Here is a 20,255-nt window from a genome sequence, read left to right as displayed (position 1 = left end):
TACGCAGAAAGTGAAATGGAGACTAACTCAAAATAGTCTCCATAATAACTCAAAATAGTCTCAATAAATAATAACACTTTCGAAAGGTAGCACTAATATATAGTGAGGCTAAACCTGTATAAGCCTTTCTTGCACTTGATGTAAGTAGCTCATTAGACCACAACTTGGCAGGCCAACTTTACTGCATACAACACAACATGAATTATCAATAAGCTGATTATCTGGACTTCACAGTTATTTTTTATTACACAAGAATTGAAGAAAAACTATTAAATTGCAAGGGTTAAAAGATAATTAATTAATTACTAAAATAAATTTAACACTGGAGATGCCAGTAATACTTTTATAAATTTAATTGAATAATAGTTAATATAATGTTTCTATAACCTGAAACTCAACTACTGATATATAATTAATTCATTATTAGCTTAAAATACAAACTAACGGTTATAATTAGTTGAAACTAAAAGAGTTAAAGGAAGATAAAATAAAACAATATCCATTCAATATTTTATTGCAACAAGAAAATAAACAGGAATGCCAGAGGAAGAGCTTGAAATATTATATAACAAACATAAACAGTATAATCTTTAAAGATGATACATAGTGAAATAAATTTTAAAATATATAAATAAGTTCATGTGGTTTAAAAATTAAGTTAGGTGCCTTTTAAATAATGTAATGCCATTGATTACAAAATTAATGTTTAAAAACATGAAAACTGTCTTGATTAGTACCTTTCTCATGGTTTAACTAATGAAGCAAAACCAATTTGTGCATTAGCATGTGAAAAATGTATGAGACGTCAAAATAATGTGAAATAAATCACAAAAATTTCAAAATATTTGTTGAAAATATATTTATTGGTAGTGGTTATAACTAATAAATAAGTAAAACTATACATATATTTCTATTGATTAATTGACTAATAAATATGAATATGTTTACAAATTTTGAAATAACACTTTCAATTTTGTGTTTTAGTTAAGAGACAAAATAGATTTCATCTTTACAATATGTTCATTCAGCACGATGAACTTATAACGGGAAAATATTGAATTTAGGAATGCTGAAAAGTTATATTTGCATGGAACTTGCCACTAATGAAAATATTTCAAATATTTTTATGAGAACCTGTCTATTAAATCTAAGGCAAACCTGAGAATTCATACAAGCACAGGTTATATTAGTGTATAAAGAAGGTCTTCCTGTGGTGGTTTAGATTGCAGATAAATGGTGTATTCAGGGTGGCCAGGTTCCCCCTCAAACTGTCTTGAGAAAAATAAAAATCTTCTCACAAGTGTATATTTTTACATAACTTTCACGTGATATTATTATCAAATAAAATTGTACATTTCACATATTTTTAAAATCTCAAATAAAATCTAAAATATTGATGTAGGAGTGATGATTGTTACTTGTTACTCTAACACAACAATAAGTTGAGAAAAGCTCAGACCTTACGATTGATCAGTGGTGGCTGCTTGACATTTTTGGAAACAATACAAGTGTGGTCATAATTTATTTTACTAACACTCACTCCGGCTTATCTACGGCCTGGACACGATTCACATTACATTTTTGTTTGAACATTTTTGAATTGATTTTACCACTTTTTTATTTGAGTACTGCTCATGGCAGACTCCTCAAAAGCCTGTTGAATCTTGCGAATTGTTTCCATTTGTGAATGGCCAAACTTTTGGCAAAATTTTATGCAGAAATGCTGCTCAAGTTTTTCTGCCATTTTATAACTTGATAAAAACCACCGAGCACATTAGAGAGGTCTACACTACTAAAGGCTGACTGCCGGCGACTGAAGCTTTGCCATGATAGGAAAGAGTGCATGCATACACATGACAGTCCCCTCCACATGCCCACTAAGCTTGGCCGCCAGCACTTTATTCGTTTAAGTGGGAGGACAGAAGGTCCGATACTTTTTGAACAGGCCTCATACATGTTATCAATGACTGCATAACATTGATGGTAGTGAATGTTTTTTTTTTTTTTTTTTTTTTTTTAATAAGATCTGATAAACAAGTGAGATTTCCATTCTCAGTCCTATTGTGATTTTCATATCCATAAAAAGGATGGAAAAATTGCAGCCAATTACATTAATTATTACTCGTTCATTGTTTACAACAGAGCCAATTACATCTACCAAAACATACTCAGTCTGTCCGTGATAGTGTGTAAGAATGCAACATAAATGTGTTTCCAAATTCATTTTGGAGTTAGTCAAATTTTTTCCTCTGATGAAGTAGCACATATTACATAAAAAGTTAACATGAAGTAAATTGTAATTTGATGAATAGCTTTTAGTAAAACCATACCAAAATGTTTGCTTTGCAAATTGGATATGTGAATGGTACAAAAGTAAACTCACATTTCTGTAACAGAATGAATTAATCATGGGAACTGTACTGGTGAAAATGTACTTGCAAGTAATATGAAGCTGCGAGTTAAACCAATGTTATAGTGTTGGAGATTATAGGAACTTTCTACAAATTATTACTACAACCGAGGCTACAGTCTCACATCATCCAAGATAATAAGCTATAGTTTCAATCAGCTTTAATCTTTAGTTATAACCTAACAAAATCAACAATTGAAAAAAACTCAATGTATATATTTTTAGAAACTGAATCTTAGACAAAGGTCAGAAGGAATGTTTGTAGAGTGAAAACACAGAACCTCTATCCCGTGCAACATCCTCCATACCACTTCCCAGAAAATGTTTGAAGAACTGTGTTTACTTTGACCATAATCTAAACGATCCTAAATGAACACTCTATAAATATGTACAGAAAAGGCTCCGCCCCACATGTATACATTGCGATTGTTAAAAAACTTTAAAAGACTCTACAGACAACAAACTACACCATAAATCATTTGCAATAGTTATGCAGGGTCGTATTGATGAAAACTCCCCATTTCTGGTTTACGTATGATTTATTGATGGATCTAAATAAATTTTTACTTAACTTATCTTCATCCAAGTAAAAATTGAATAGACATAACAGAGTATAGGACCAAAATACTGTTATTGAGAATGAAAGATACACTGAAGATTTACTTATGTTATTGATTATGGTTGGACAAAGTATTGTGTCAGTTTTATTTATAAGAATATTACCCCAGAAGCAGTATAAAAAAAGAATTGTTGAAAAAACATGCTATTCCACAGGTAGAGAATGTAAAAACTAGTGTTCTCATTGATCTTTAGACGGCTTCCACTTTTATACCTACAATTTCAAGAACGCTGGATCAGATGATATGGAATGGATCGATCCCAAGACCATTTTATCTCTTGAAATAACCCTGCATAATATTTTTTATACTAAATCGAGTGTACAACACCAACATTTTTTAATTATCTCACTAAACAAATAGTTACAGCCTTGCTTCAATTAAGGCATGAAGTACTGAGTCTGAAGGGATTAAACCACTGTATAGGTATCAACTCAGAAGCATGTGGGAATTTACTAAGCAAATTTACTAAAGTTAAATTATCAATAGAAACTTTTTTGTAGTCAATAAAGTATTTTTATGTTTTAATCGAACAAATTGTTTTTAAACTACCTGTATTATATACAAATCATATGGGTACACTATACGGTTTCATTCCCCCAGGAGATTCACGTCTGGCTTGTTTATACATGCCAGTAAAGCCTATTCTGGGTAGGGCAAAAATCAATGTGTCACATAAATCTAAGTAACCAAATGAATGACCAGGAGTGCCACATCACAACCACAAATGTTGACCCATATGCGTAAATACAGGGCTGGTTTATAGGTCTAGTTTACGGTGGAGGATGACTTTTGGAATGAATGGGGCTTCCTTAAAGTTAAAGGCTTTTTAAAGCCTATATATGAGGGAGTATACATTTTCCCAGCTTGCTTAGACTAGAAGATGCTGGAAAAAGTTAACCTCACTTTCTTCCAAGGTGACATGACTGAGAGAAAGCCCGTTATTCCTCCTCACAGTATCATGACAGGAGGCAGCCCCTAACCCCAACCTTACCCACCCTGAATATCCTATCACTCTGGAAGGAGCACAAAGATCTTTTTATTACTAAGTGCAATTAGGGGTTTCCTCATATTGTCCTAAGTGAACATTATATGAACATACGGTCTCATTAATATTCCACAGAGTGAGTAGTGATTTAAGAACTAGAAGTATACAAAGAGGAGGATCTTTTTTAATTAACTAAGTAACTATGCAATCTTAACTTCATCAGATTAATGATTGTAATTAACAATCAAAAATGTTTCTTTTAAAATAACACTGGAGGATACTAATAGTTTTTAACAAATTCATAGATATTAGCTAAAAATGCAACCCATCAACAGCTTTATAAAGTAAATGAGCCATACATAAGGTGCTAATTACTTCCACAAAAATTTTGAAAATTTTGGTGGAATAAATCATTGATTAAATTTGATAACAATGCTAAATTCTGTAAGGCTGGCAGTAATTAAATAAAAAAAGTGAATACTATCTCAAAACTTTAAGATTTTTTATTAAAAATGTTACCTACATTTTGTGATTAATAACCATAACGAAAAAGATAAATTTCTGCATTGTGAACATTTTATAAATCTCTTTGCTTTAAGTTTATACTGTTTGTTTTAAGTTAAAAAGGAATACTGCTTTTCAAGGACTGGAATCTATCATTGAGGTGTCGACATGTTTTGTTCATTATTAACCATATAAACAAAACGTAGCATTCTATTTCTGTAACATTTAATGAGGGCAAATACCCAAAATCCTATTAATCACCATGTGTTTTATAATGATTGTTTTTCATGAATTAAATTATTGAAAGAAAATTCTTTAAAAACCAGGAAGATAAAAGCATGCACATAGTGTCCTTGTATGATTAATAACCTATTGCTTTATCAATGTTGCTTTGTAAAGTTACTTTTGCACCACACTGTATATAATTTTGTATCTGTTAAATTACACAATTCATATTTTTTTTAATGGACAGTAAATTTATTAAGATAAACATTATTCTAGATCATAATCTTAGTTATTTATAGGTCTTTTGAATCATTCTTAACACACGGCTTTGCTTTGAAAACATAAGGTATTTCAGTAGTTTATTTCACTCTACAGTATTGCTAATGTTTATAACTATTTCTTATATAGTTACAATACAACATAAAATGGTTCAAAGGAATAAAGACAATATACCTAAGATAAAACACAAATTGGAAATAGTACACTTATAATGAATGCCCTTTTTTAAAGACTGGAATATTAAAAAATCATAACACTAAATGGAACACAATTTCTTAAGCTAACAAAAACATGTTCAGCCAGTTCAAAATTCAATTTTCAACTATATTCCCAAAACGGTCTACTGTACTCTTTCGAAAATAACATTTCTGACTAAAAGGATAGTGTTGTTGCACACCTAAATTGTATTTTACTGTTACAAAAAGTGTTTATATTTATATTTATAAAAAGTGCTAAGGCAATCATCAAAAATTACCTTCTAAAAAACCATTATATCACCTCATAAATAGAAATCATTAGAAATCGTAATTTAAAACATTACCACTGTAAAGTCTATAATAAGCTATTTATTTCATTTTTTTTAAATTTGGCTTTGAAATTAATTAGAAGTGTAATTAATGGTATTAGTTAATACATTATTGTATACTTTTTGCTATCTCTAATTACACATTCATTTAATGCATTTAATTTAAATGTCAATTAAAAAAATAAATTTTATATAAGAAGGAATAAGTTTCCTAGTTTGAACCTAATTCTAAAAACTTATTTTTAGATTATGATTCACCTAAATATAAATATGTATGGATAAAATCCACATGAATATAAAAGATATTTTCAAATGCTTATCTGTATTTAACGTTTCGCTTTTCTTACCGAGTGAGGTAATTTTGTGGCATTGAGCAATATTATTGTATCATTTAAATTTAAAATACACAAAACAAATATCTATTTAACGAAGGTTGTATCTATAGGAGAATATATTGTTGAAATTATGATTATGTACATTATTGAGTGTAAAATTAACATCAGCGAAATATACAAACATCACTACTTAACAAACTACACATTATTTTCTTAAGATAACGTACGTGTTAGAAAGTATGACAATAAATGAAGAAACTAAATTAAAATAGTCATACCCCTAAGTTCTCATGGTTTGAATCTGTAATTCCATAATACTCAATAAAAACATGTTATAAATTATAGTAAGAAACCAGATTCTATAGCTTATAACTAATAAACCCTTAGTTGTTAATTATAGTCAATTCAACTTACTAGTGTCGTTTTAAGTCTTGACTTGAAATAATAATTTTGCTTATAATGTCTTTTTTATTAAATAAATCTGAAATAAGCACATAGAATCTATACTAATTCAATTAAATATGTAGATCAGTATTTCTTGCATTTTCACACTAAGGACCACCTGTACTAAAATTTGGCGTTAATGTTCTCACGTTTTCATTCAAATGCTATATTACATTTTTGGTAAAAGAGGACAGACTACCGATTTCACAAGACCTATATTTTTATTTCTGTATTCATTTCAAGATGTCCCACTTAGCCAAGGATATTCCTCACTGGCTTTTAATTTATCTGAGAGATAAAATACTGCTGTAGCCAAAAGATGTTGAAACAATGAGAAGTCTCCTAGTTGTCTAGAATTAACCACATCCATTTCTAACCGAAGTTTTCTTTAGCACATTGCTGCATTGGCTAGGAATTCAGGCCCCCCTACCATCTGATTCATTGCCTCCGTGTGAGCCCAGTAATACAAATTGTTTAAATAAATAAATATTTAAAAATAAACATAAACTGATTTGAGAATGTCACTGGAGATGGGGGCTAAAAAACCAGTACAGTATTAAATATGGACTGGATGAGGACAGATACCAGCAGCAGCGGACTGGAATTCGAGCTCCGGAAATGATGTCATAAATTCCAGTCAACAAGGGTTCCTGAATATTTTCAATGAACTTTTTGGATATCTAGACGTGATTGTTTTTAGACAAATGGTATTTATTCACATTTTGGTTCTCGTGTTGCTTCATTTTCCGCAGGGGATGTGTTAACTCTCAAAGAATTACACTCTTTTGGAAACCTTAAGTCCCTCAAAAGATATATCATCCTTGCAGTTGAAGTTCTGAAATAATTCTCTGATTTGGGTTTGGTCCTGTCTGCAAGGGTTTTCCCTTAGCTGGTGATGTAGCTACCAGGCATTTTGTTCTTAACTTCTTCCAGTCATTCCTAACTTTCCTATCACACAATTTTTCATTCCTGTTAGGGACAACATCCATTGAGCAACAGAGGCAACTCTTCTGTAGAGTGGTTATACAACATTCTGTACAGGAGACATGGTTGAACTTTTACTGGAGATTCTATATTACAATATGTAACATGTTCTCATTTGAAAGTATTCAACTTTTGCAGAATACAATGACCTCTAAAACTGCACAATAACATCTGCTCCCATATAGTAAAGTTAATAGAAAAGTTAAAACATATCACAAGATCATCGGTAAAATGTTCATTCCAAGAGACTTCGAATTTGAAATGAGCGTAGTTATAGCATTATTTAAAATCTTAGTTTAGATGCTATACAATCCTATGTAAAGATTTGCTATTAATTTGATAACATTGTTTGAAAACATTACTTTTAATAATTTATATTTTAATATACCTAATATACTAGACAAATTTTGCAATAGATGACATAAACTGATATTATACAAGGGCTATCCAGAGAGTAGATTACATTTTCATATAAACAAAAAACAAAGTAGAAGAAAAAGATTGTGTTATATACATTTGAAAGTGACATTCCAAAACCATTTTTCAACATAGTCACCATACAAATTTAGGCACTAATAATCATAGCGAACTAGTTTTCGAATTTCAGCGTTATAAAATTCTGCTGCCTGAGACTTCAACCAGGTAGTCAAATCCTCCTGCAGTTCCACGTTGTGTATGTGTGTACCCGCACTCTATACGCTATAATTTGGTTCCGCAATTCATGTATTATACTCATCTCGTCTTCTGTAATGATTTGATCGAGCAGCCGAATTTACTATACTAAAAATGTCACCATCTTTTTCGAAAGTGTCCAAAAATGTCAATGAAGCAGCCTGATTTTTATGTGTTTCTGTTCAGATTTTCGCTATCTATCGTGCACAAAAGTTATGTTAACCTAACTTCTGCGTAACAATTTCGTGTAATAAACTCCTTAAATTGAATCTGAGGAAAACTAAGTCAAAGTTCTGTTACTGTAAATCGGCGGTCTTCTTTAATCTTCTCATCGACATTAGAAACAATTTCGGTCACAATGCATGGCCGTCCACTTCGTTCGTCATAATGTACATTAGTTCGGCCACTTAAACAATCTAATGCACCACTGACAAACTCCACCTTCAGTAACCACATCGTTCTCATAAACTTCACAGGGTTGGCGATAAATCTCAATTGGTTTATTGTGCTTAGCCAACAAAAACCATATTACCAACCACACTTCACAACTTGCGGGATATTCAATAGCGTCACATATTTTAAACTGCTATTGTAAATCAACAAGGACAAACAGTAACTTCTCGCTAACACTTCTGGATAGCCACTGAACAGCGGAACGCCCTGACATCAAAATGGCCACTATAGACCCGCCCCTAGCGGCTACAGAGCGATAAGTAATCTACTTTCTGAATAGCCTATGTATATGCTGTTTACACTGCAAAATATTTAGAAAAAATAGATATTATTGGGATTAAAGTGATTATTATCAAGCATCTTTGTTGGATGGAAAATGTTTTATTACAATCATATATTTCATTGCAAATTACAAACCTGAATGTAATATATTTCATTAAAAGCCTTTCATTTTCTACGTTGCATGCTTGATGGAAGTGGTATGGTTTTAGTATTGAAGACATTTTTATTACTTCCACAAAATTTTACATCCAAAGCACTTTCACCAGCAAAACCCTATCTGGCAAAACCGCTTTTAAAATAAAATTCTGTGGAAGTATTAAAAACGTCAATATTAAAAGCCTTTCAGTCATGCTCATAAAACAAATGACAGTGTAAAGACTATCAATTAAAATATGTGACGCAAGAGGTTGGTCCCTTCCCATATTTTGGGGAAATTTTGGAAATGAATAATCCATTACATAAATTTATACAAATATCATCAGTTAGAATTATTATTTATGGGTCCAAAGTGTCATAGTATAGATCCTAAAATCTCATACAGATTTTAATCAGATCAATTTCAATGGCTCATCACTACAACAGGAAGTGGCTAGTAAGACAGCACTGGGTAAAATTAAGAAACTGACTCCTAGCCGGACACTAGTAAGTTAGTAATGTAGCCACAGTGTAGGTTTGTCCGATTAACTTAAGAGAAACAACTCTACATTGGGAGATTAAGCAACTCATTCATACATTGAAATTTTTTAATGCTAATATAAATCACTAAATTGCAAATAACTTAGAATAGCTATAATGATTGATTGATATCTGAAAGATTTAAACAACAAATTAATAATAATTTTACTTTTAAATTTAATTTGCTTATCAGAATATTCTGTAGTTTGTACTTTAAAAGGTTATATAAATGCTTGACTGTATTGCAGATTATTGTTATACACCTACAGTATATAAATCTTAATCTATTTTACAATAATTATAATAATAAAAATTTTTAATCATTCAAATTATACCAAAATAAACAAAAAAAAGCAATAAAGTACAACAGATTAAAACATATATGATAAATAGGTTGATTATGGTAAAAAGACTATTATTCAATCATAGGGTTTAATTGAGTTCCAATAAAGAATTTACAATACTTAAACAATTTAAAATCTTGCCAACTTCAGTACGATCATGAAATAGGTCTTAAAAACCAACTAACTAAACCAGCAAAATTGTACTACATCAATTGTAAAATAGTACGATTTTACTAGAACACAGTGTGAATAAAAACACTTTTGGTGGTATAATTTATAAAAGGTAATATAGATTTATGTTTGTTGAATTATTGTGCATATTATGTATATTATAAACAAAGAAACCTAGCCTAGAATCCTTAGATTCAATATTCTTAGAAATTTGAAATAGTGTACAGTAAAAACCAAAAATAAGAAAAAGATTCACACTGATAACAGCATTTAATAATAAAAGTTATTTTTGTTTATACTCTATAACTAACAATATAGTTTAAACACATAAATACAATTTATTTGTAATATTTTAGTGTCATAACTTATAATTTAGAAGTATGAAGAGTGTAATTATTTTCATAAAAGAATCTTTCATATCCAGACATCCAAAATCCACATTCAGAAATTGATCTATTTTAATTCACCAGCTACCTCAAGTAGGACGGATGTAAAACATGCCTGCCCTTGCTCAGACATTGCAACATTCACAGAGATGCACTGAAAAATAAATTGTAATTCCACTAACAGCAAAATGTGAGATCTAAACTCATCATGAAACACGAGACAACCAGATACTACACCAAACTATCATGCACAACAAAAAGACTTGACACTGTTCATTCAGAGGACAGCCAACCTCAATGACAGGTTATCCTGATTTTCGTAATATAGAGACTTGAGGTGTGCCAAGCCACTCCAATTGCAGAACCTTAGTAACAAGTTCTCGACAGCCGTGGAGCAGTTCTGGCTAAAAGTTCTGTTGCAACGGAATGCCATATTCATTTTATTACGTCAAGTCTCAATTTAATTAAATATTAATTAAATATAAAATTAAATATCAATTTAACCATATCTGTGGTTCAGTTTTAATGATTAGTATTGTGTTTAGTTTTCATTAAGTGCATGTCTTTAGAGTAATTTGTGTTGACACATATGGTGGTTGTGATTCCTGACTTGTGCGTGTCACAATGCTCTGGTATGATTTGTTTATTTTAACCTAGATTGTAGTTATGTGTTAGGTTACTTATCTACCCTAGGAAGAAATAAGATTGCAATCTGAAAACGTTGTGTTACTTTTTTTTATCACTGAACAATGACAAATGTCCAGAAAAATCCTGTTTCTTTCACGATATCAGATTTGTTTCATTGATACATTATTACGTTAAAGGACTTACCAATTAAAATAAGTGGTTTAAATTCTAATGATTATTACAAACACAGGAAAATTATTAAACACCAGAGATTAAAATTACAGAAATATTATAAAAACTTTATTACAGGTGCTGAAATTTAACTATACATTTCTAAATAGAAATACAATCTCTAGTGTTAAGAGATAGAATTGAAGGAAGAAGAAAAGAGCAAGAAAATACTATATAGCCTCACTGGACTCGTTGCAATATATAAGAGTCACCGTTTTCTAATCGTTCCAGTAGCAGTACTAGTCCAAAAAACCATTGTAATAAATTGCCTTTGTTGCAAAAGTTCCAATGGAACCTTTTACTTTATTGTTGTGGCAACATGGGAATTCCAGTTGGAACAACCCACCTCTATTTAAAGCAATGTCATGTTGTTGACAGTTCAATTATATCGCGATATAAAGCATAATTTTGTATTACACATATTACATCGATAAGCTTAGAGCATTTTAAAGTATGACGTGGTATTGGGATTTATGTTACACCAAACATGTGGTACCCCTTTGATCTGGATATGACAGCTTCTTTATAATGTTAAGAAAGTTATGTTTACAATTTTTTTCTTTTCTGTTTTTAATTGGTTGTTGTATTTGTGCTCAAACCATAACCAAGGTATTCTATTGGTTGGTACAGACCAGAAAGAATTATATCACAAAAATCATAAGGAATCACTGACATAAATTGAAAAATAAGGAGTAAACTGTTGATAAAAGGTGAGGATGAAACTGGTACTCTTTCTTCTATTTATTACTTTATATAGATTATTGTATTATTTATTTTTGGGTTTAATATTGAACTGTTAATTTTATTCAAACTTTACAATTCTGAATTCATCATATCTAGAATTTATAATTCAAACCATAACCAGCTAGTCACAAAATATCAACAATTCCTCATTCAATGTGAGACAGTGAGTATAAAAATATGGAACATCCCCAAGGTAAGCATACAATTGTATAACTGCTTAATGTATATTTACTAAACAATAATAATTCTTGATTAACACAACAAATATGTATGTACAAGTGCATGCATAATCCTGTATCTCATAAATGTATTAAGGTAAAAATTAACACTTTCATATATTGGTCCAACACATAAATAAAATTAAACACAAAATATACAGCTGGATTGAACATCTTATAATGCACAAAACATCTTAAACAATGTACTACACAGTGATTGGTAATCATGTCTTTAGGAAACCAAGGAAATGTGTTTTATAAGGGGTTAATTGAGAGTAATAGCTCAAACAAATATAGACACAAACATAACACAGCTGCTTTTCATAAACTTAAATCAAGGGAACTGAGGAACTTTAAAACTTAAACATTGAAAATTTTAAAATGAAAGTCAGTTTAATTATTCATAATTTACTATAAAATAAACATTACAAATTGTATATAAAACTTCAAGCAGCAAATAATAAAACTCATTGTAGAACATTTGGTAAAAGTAACAAGAAAATTATATAAATGATACATGATTATTTTTATTAGCAATCAAATCTTTGGATTCAAAATGTATAAACTTTTAATATTTAGTATAGTGAAAAAAATATCTGTTTATTTACTTAATAGTTCCAAAATTGTTAGATGTTTAGAGTGAGACTTTCTTCATGGTATTACTTGAGAGGAAAACGTTTCAGCATGATGCAAAGTGAAGACAGTACTTTTACAAAAAAGGTAAAAACATTTTACATCCAAATTACATACAATAGGGTTGCCGAAAATTCCCAAAATAAGGAAATTTCTCCTACTAGTGAGCGGCATGTATACTCATCCATGTAATCAGTGAATTCACCTGGGAAAAGTGTATTTCTCCTCATGAATTTGGGTTTTAGCTTTGAAAAAACCTTACCTAATATATTGTGACAATGATACAGCTTAAACGAATACAAGGGCGGATTCAGTCCTCATTTTTCGAGGCACCACCTGTGTTTTAGTTTACCATTATCATTACTTTAACAGGAAATTTTCCATTTCAATTCAACAAAAAATTAAATGTTTAGAAAAATATACTCATAGACAAAATTTTGTTCATAAAGTTAATTTTATTGTGTATGATTACATTACAATAATGATTAAGTTTTTCTCATAAAAATATTCTTTTTATAAATCTCAGGGGAGCCATCCCTATGGGCCCGTCCCCTGGATCCACCACTGAAAGGATAGTGCTCCAAAAAAAATCTAGTACACCACGTTTTTTTCATTTAAAAGAATGTCAAACATAGCAGTGATCATTCGACAATTTTCGATACTGATGGAAATGTTAAATTAGATTGACGACAAGCTATTAAGTATATTATAAAGTTATTTGAAAATCTTGGAGCTTGACTAACGGAATTTACTTGGACAATCAGAAAATGAATAGTGTCACTATTAAATTTGATCTCTCTACACATACTTTTTAGTTAAAATAAACAACATTACTCTCTTGCATCATTTTTTAATTTCTTTAAATAAGGAGGGATATGAAAAAACAGTGTTTTGACTATTTGGAAGAGGTGAAGAATCTTGTAAATTCACAATGACAAAAAATTTGGAACAAGCAATATTGCTTCCACAAAAAGACTACTATATCTGGACACTTGCATAGCAGGAGAAATCTGTACTGTTTAAGCTTCGCCAAGTAAAATCACTACCCTAGTGTATCCCTTTGCACTGCTTACAATTGCAGTTCAAATAAATATTTATAACTATTTTGGAAATTTGTTATATTATTAAAGATTAATTTAGTGTCTACTGCTTAGCTGATGTAAGACAAGCATTAAATTTTACTGAATTAGTCAAATGGGACTAATTACAACCGGAAATTATATTAAATGATTTTGTCAGAGGCTTTAAATACAGTTGTATGAAAATAATATTTTTGATAGTAATTTTTAAAGAATTATGAATAAATATTCTATAAATTATTATGTTATTTTTAGCTTAGTTTTTTTTAAGTTGCTACTTAAACAACTCTCTTGGGCTTGTACAAAATTATTTAAATGCACTTTTAAGCAATAGACAGGCACCTAGCACATAGGCAATGAAGAGATCTTTGAGTCTCAAAGTATTGCCTAAGATAATAGTTAGAGTGAACGTTAAACTGGGGACAATAAAGAACACAAATGTGGTGAAATGGGAGATGACGAGGTAAAGAAAGCCAGCCAAACCAAAACAACTTTGATAGATAATTTGTGCTCTATACTTATAAATTGTGTACAAAAATGTCATAAGATATTTAGTTGTAACTGGAATCAGAACTTAAATAAATATAATGTAAGTAATCTCAGAGCATTTGTTTCATTTTTGTGTATTTTAATTCAGATCTGGCAGGAATTCACTACCCGAATAAATGGGTTTTAAAGGGTTAGTATCTGACATTGTCAGACATCAGCCAATACCAAGGATTGATTTGTATATAAATTACAAATAATAAAAATGAAATTCACTATTTAACAGACGTTAGCATTTTCCTTAATGCATATGCTTGCGTTACAAAGTGTGTGTGTGTGTGTGTGTGTGTGTGTGTGTGTGTGTTTCCGTTTATAAGTATTAAACTGGTCATTAGTTACCGTTAATTAAATTTGAAGTACCAAAAAGACTACTCTACACAAAGCTGTCAAATCCCTACAAATTTTTATATGAGGCTGCCAACTCAAAATAAATATAAATAAAATAACACTATACATGCATACATTTCAAAAAAGTGTCAATTTAAATAACAAAATGATAAATTTGTTTTTTGTTCTTATGTAGAAAAACTCTTAAACATTTTCTTTTTTCTGATAAATTACAGAAACTTTCATTCCAAAAATATGATCGTATTGCGTTGCTTAAGCTATTTCCTAACTCCTTTACATAAACAGTAAGCATTTATAAATAAACTACTGTTTATTTCATATAATAACATACTTGAAGTATACAACTTCCATAAAAACTAAGCCAGACATACAACCTTAGTCATATACAGTTAGATCAACCTATGGTGGTCAATAGATATATTGCAAATGCGAGCAAGATGTTTTTATTGAAAAACTCTTAAAAAGCAACCAACCAATATTTTTGAACGATTACTCTATTTGTCCTGTTACTTGACACACATTAAACATACGTTCCTATATTGAACATTTATACCAGAAATGAAATTTGTTATTTAGTTGGCCAAAACTGTTACACAGATCTCCTAAAGGTTAAGCCAAATGTTATGATTGTGATATCTATGCTAAATCAATTATGTTTGTTGAAATAATTAACTAGTTCTATTATTATTTAAAAAAATATGTTGACAACTACTCCACAAAATATAACAAATAAAATACATACATATTCATCTTGACACCAGGACATTAACACATATTCTTACACATATACATCTGTTACTGGTAACTTGAATTTTTGTAATTGTTAATATTTAAAATTGAGTTAAAAGGAATTTTACTTTTAAAGTTATTAGTCTTATGAAGTTAACTTCCGACTTGTGATACTTCAAGGTTTAGAGGCTGATTCAGGCCCTTGGACCAACCCTGCATTGTACTCTTTAGAAAAACATATAAATTTACCATCCTTATAAAATTAAACATATAAATTAACATCAATTACTATAATTACAATTAGATTTACCAAACTTCTTGTATTATTATTACTGTTCAACTACTACTACACAGCTCAAAACATGTAATTTGAATGTTGTTTTAAACAAAAATATTTTGTAACAAATTTACGAAATATTCATAATATGTTTTATTTTTTTAATTAACAACTAAGTTAGTTTTTGTATCATAACATTTAATTCTTAGTGTAACATTTTCCTGAAACTTCAGTATCATCTGCATATTATCCTAAAAAAAAGCAAATAAAATGTTTAAAATATACATACAATTAGAAATTTGCAATACAGTTTTTTTTTAACCTTAAAAAATATGATGTGACCTTAGTGGGCAAAACATGTACTTACTTTTGAATACAATATTCTTATTCAATATAACAGTTGTTGTGAATCTTCAAATTAATATCTTATACATTTAACATATACATTTGCTCTTAAACAACTGAATTTTAAGCTATATAACATTTTACTGGCAGTAATAAACAACCCTGACTTACACTGATAAAAAAAACATTAAAACATAAAAAGAAAAACTATTACAAAATTTATTAACGTCAAAATATTGACAGATAATAGAAATTAAAATTCAATCAAAATCAAGCAACGCACACAATAAATGATCATTGAGCAAGACCATAAGAGTTGAGCTGAAAATTATTTTTGTTCATACTTCTCTGTGACAGACGCATAGCATACATAAGAGTGAATATAGATAATGATAATATCTAGAACAATAATACATCGGTTACAACACGTTTTACTTAACTATACACATTATGGCATTATAATCTCTCTCCAATCAAACTATCTACAATGGAATTGATAACTTTTTAAAATAAAGCAAATACAATTAAATGAATACTATACAATTACACATAGGCTGTACATTGGGCATTGGTGTTGGTGTGAATGTGCTAACAACACTTCTGTCTCTTGTTTGGTTTGGGTTTACGAAGATTCACTGTATCGCTATTTTGTCCTGCCTGTTTTTCTTTCCGCTCCTTTTTGGTGTGTAAGACCTGACGTGTGATAGCCATGAACATCTGCCAAACCAAACACACACATGAGAAAACTATAAATAGGTGAAGAGCTAAAACTAGTAAACATGAGAATTTTAGATCTAAACTGCTTGAAAAGAAATTATTGAATAAAAATTTTGTATGTATTTACTCAACCATTTGAAATTTGTTTGGAAAATTTGCATAGCCATTACATATTCTGTTTTAACATACAACAAACTTCATTTTTTATTAATTTAAAGCTAGAATAGATAGTTCAATTTCATTTTGATAGTTTATGATAAAAAACAAACCTAATATCAACCATCTAAACCAATTATAGTGTGTTTTGTAAAGCATCTTAATCTTAGAAACTTTTACATGAAAACTTTACACATTTTTGTCACTGGATGAAAAAGTGTATGTACATTTTAATCAAACACAAGTTAAACCAATAGGTGTAATGTATCATAACTGTAAAACAATATAAAAAAAATTCAGATCAAATCCTTTTATTTTATGTTCTTAATATAGTTTATTACTATTTGTAAACAATTTAAAAACAATTAGGATGTTATAATCTAGTGTAACTAGTAGGTCTCGGAAGAAATTTAATTCCAATGAATACAATACTATTACATGAAATAAATTTACACATATACACATACATCGGTCATCCAATTGAACAAAAATATCCTTACTGAAGGTGTACTCTCTCTAATTTGTTCAACTCTGCCCATACAGCCGTAACGAAAAGTTAAACAGCAGAAATGTGGACAGGGATATAATCTTATAAATAAAAATGAATCACAAAATGTGTTGGTAAGCTCTTATCTTGAAAACGGCTGGACCGATTCGGATAATTCTTTTTGTAAAATATTCGTTGAAGTCCAAGGAAAGTTTTTATGAAGAAAAAGTTAAGAAAAGTTACCTGGAATATTTTTTAATTCAGAAAAAATTGTAGTTTTTACGCTTCATAATTCAAATTAAACTGGCACTAAACAGTTGTTGACAGCTATATTTCGACAAACTTTCTGAAACATCTATTTACATTTAACTCTGTTCTTAATATAGTTTATTACTATTTGTAAACAATTTAAAAACCATTAGGATGTTATAATCTAGTGTAACTAGTAGGTCTCGGAAGAAATTTAATTCCAATGAATACAATACTATTACATGAAACAAATTTACACATATACACATACATCGGTCATCCAATTGAACAAAAATATCCTTACTGAAGGTGTACTCTCTCTAATTTGTTCAACTCTGCCCATACAGCCATAACGAAAAGTTAAACAGCAGAAATGTGGACAGGGATATAATCTTATAAATAAAAATGAATCACAAAATGTGTTGGTAAGCTCTTATCTTGAAAACGGCTGGACCGATTCGGATAATTCTTTTTGTAAAATATTCGTTGAAGTCCAAGGAAAGTTTTTATGAAGAAAAAGTTAAGAAAAGTTACCTGGAGAATATTTTTTAATTCAGAAAAAAATTGTAGTTTTTACGCTTCATCTTTCATGAAACATGGTGGAGTATCCATTTATGTAGCAACTAACTTTATTTTTGATTTTCTTTGCATTAATGTCAAGGATTTATGTGAGGAGCAACAATTTTGAAGCTGCGGCGGTGGCATTCCCAGACCTTAATCTGATTGTGGTTGCAGTGTACCGATGCCCCAAACTCTGACATAAATATTTTACTGACAAACTTGAAAAATTGTATTTTATTTATTAATAAGTCTTATAAGTACAAAAAAACAGCAAAGTTGTAATTGCTGGAGACATTAATATTGACCCTAGGAACAGTGATCTTAAGATTAGAGGTTTCTTAGATAGACTAAGGTCTTATGACTTTTTTTGTTTAAATTTTGAGCCTACCAGACATAACTCTTGTTTGGACAATATAATTACTAATTTTCACTATGAAGATGTAGACTGTAAGGTAAACACAGCCTCATCTATCAGATCATTTGGGATTAATATTAAGTATTAAGCCTAATACTAGGCATCATGGTGGTACTGGTACTGACAGTGCAAAGGGGACTGAATAGTAAGAATAAATCTTTTAGGCTACTGAATGATTCCACTGTAAAATAGTTTTAAGGTCATGCTCAATAATATTAATTTGGTTAGATTTGCTATTTGCCTTACAATTTGGTTGAAGATGCATTTGATTGTTTCATGGAAACTTTAAAATACTAATTTGATATTTGCTGTCCAATTAAAAACTAAGCCTACGCAGCCTGAGTAATGTCTCATAGTGTAGATAAGAAATGGTATACTGTTGAGTTGAAAAATATTAGATCAATAATGTTAATATATTACAATAAGTCCCTTGTTAAAATCCTAACTACAAAATCAGTTACTTGAGGTTAAAGCAAATTTACAGGTCTCAAGTTAAGATAGCAAAAAAACAGGCAAATAAAAACTATATTATGAATGCTACAAATAAATGTAAAGCAGCTTGGCATATCATTAACTCTGAGTGTGGAAGGCTGTCTAATTCAACAAATAAGTATGATAGGCCTATACCTATTTCTGTCAATGCTTTGAATACTCATTTTATAAATGTAGGAAGTAGCCTAATGTTAACAGTACTACAAGTCAAAGATAATGTCTCTGATCCTATTGATATATTATTGTCAACATGGAATGCACCTCCTCCAAATGTTTTTAAGTGGAAAGAAGTTACTGTAGATTCATGTAAATAAAATTGTAAAATAGTTTAAGTAAATTCTAAAGCTCAGGATGTCTATGGTATGTATAATTTTGTTCTAAAAAAGATTGTTTCTAGCATAGTAGGTCCTCTAACTTTTCCTGATTTAATTGGGTTCTACATGAAGGGTACCTACCCTAAGTGTTTAAAAATAACAGTTACAGTACCAGTTTATAAGAAAGGTGATAGGCAGGATGCTAATAGCTATCGACCTATTTCGCTCATTCCTGTAATATCTAAGGTGATTGAAAGTGCAATTAAAAAAGTCAACTAGAGTGTTATTTTGAAGCTAACAAAATGTTATCCCCATCTCAATATGGTTTAGGAAAAACCTTTCTACTATTAAGGCTGTGGAAGATGTTGTATCACATGTAATGAGTGGTTTTGAGGCCAAAAAAGAAACATCTGCTGTGCTATTAGACCTAAGTAAAAGCTTTTGATGTTGTTCCTCATAATGTTCTTATTAAAAAACTACAATCTTATAACATTAAGGGAAAAGAATTATTGTTAATGGAGACATATCTGACTGATAGATATCAATTTGTAAAAATTTCTGAAGAAAAATCTGATGTTTTAAGAGTTTGGGTACCTCAGGGCTCTGTCCTAGGCCCTTTTCTGTTTGTGATATTTGTCAATGATCTACCTGCTTTTATCCCTGATAAATGTATTTTATATGCAGATGACACAACACTGTTAACTTCAAGCGCTAATTCTGAAACTAACTGTATTGTTAAAAACTATATGGTTGAGAGATCTAACCTATGGTTCTGTGCCAATCAATTGTCTG

At 30.0% G+C, this 20,255-nt stretch overlaps 1 protein-coding gene across 1 annotated transcript in view; it reads right to left on the bottom strand.

Annotated features, from left to right (window-relative positions):
• Nucleotides 1-498: 498 nt before the first annotated feature.
• The window catches only part of LOC124369053 (ras-related protein Rab-35), a 56,669-nt gene continuing 36,912 nt past the window's right edge, over nucleotides 499-20,255 (bottom strand). Inside the window, exon 5 of the mRNA XM_046826754.1 lies at nucleotides 499-16,789. Coding sequence (XP_046682710.1) covers nucleotides 16,661-16,789 — 129 coding nt within the window. The 3' untranslated portion in view covers nucleotides 499-16,660. The remainder of the gene's footprint in view (nucleotides 16,790-20,255) is intronic.

The sequence above is a fragment of the Homalodisca vitripennis genome, chromosome X (genome assembly GCF_021130785.1).
Source record: "Homalodisca vitripennis isolate AUS2020 chromosome X, UT_GWSS_2.1, whole genome shotgun sequence".
NCBI classification, from domain to species: domain Eukaryota; kingdom Metazoa; phylum Arthropoda; class Insecta; order Hemiptera; family Cicadellidae; genus Homalodisca; species Homalodisca vitripennis.
Note: the sequence above shows the minus strand (reverse complement) of the source record. Positions and strands in the feature narration are given on the sequence as shown.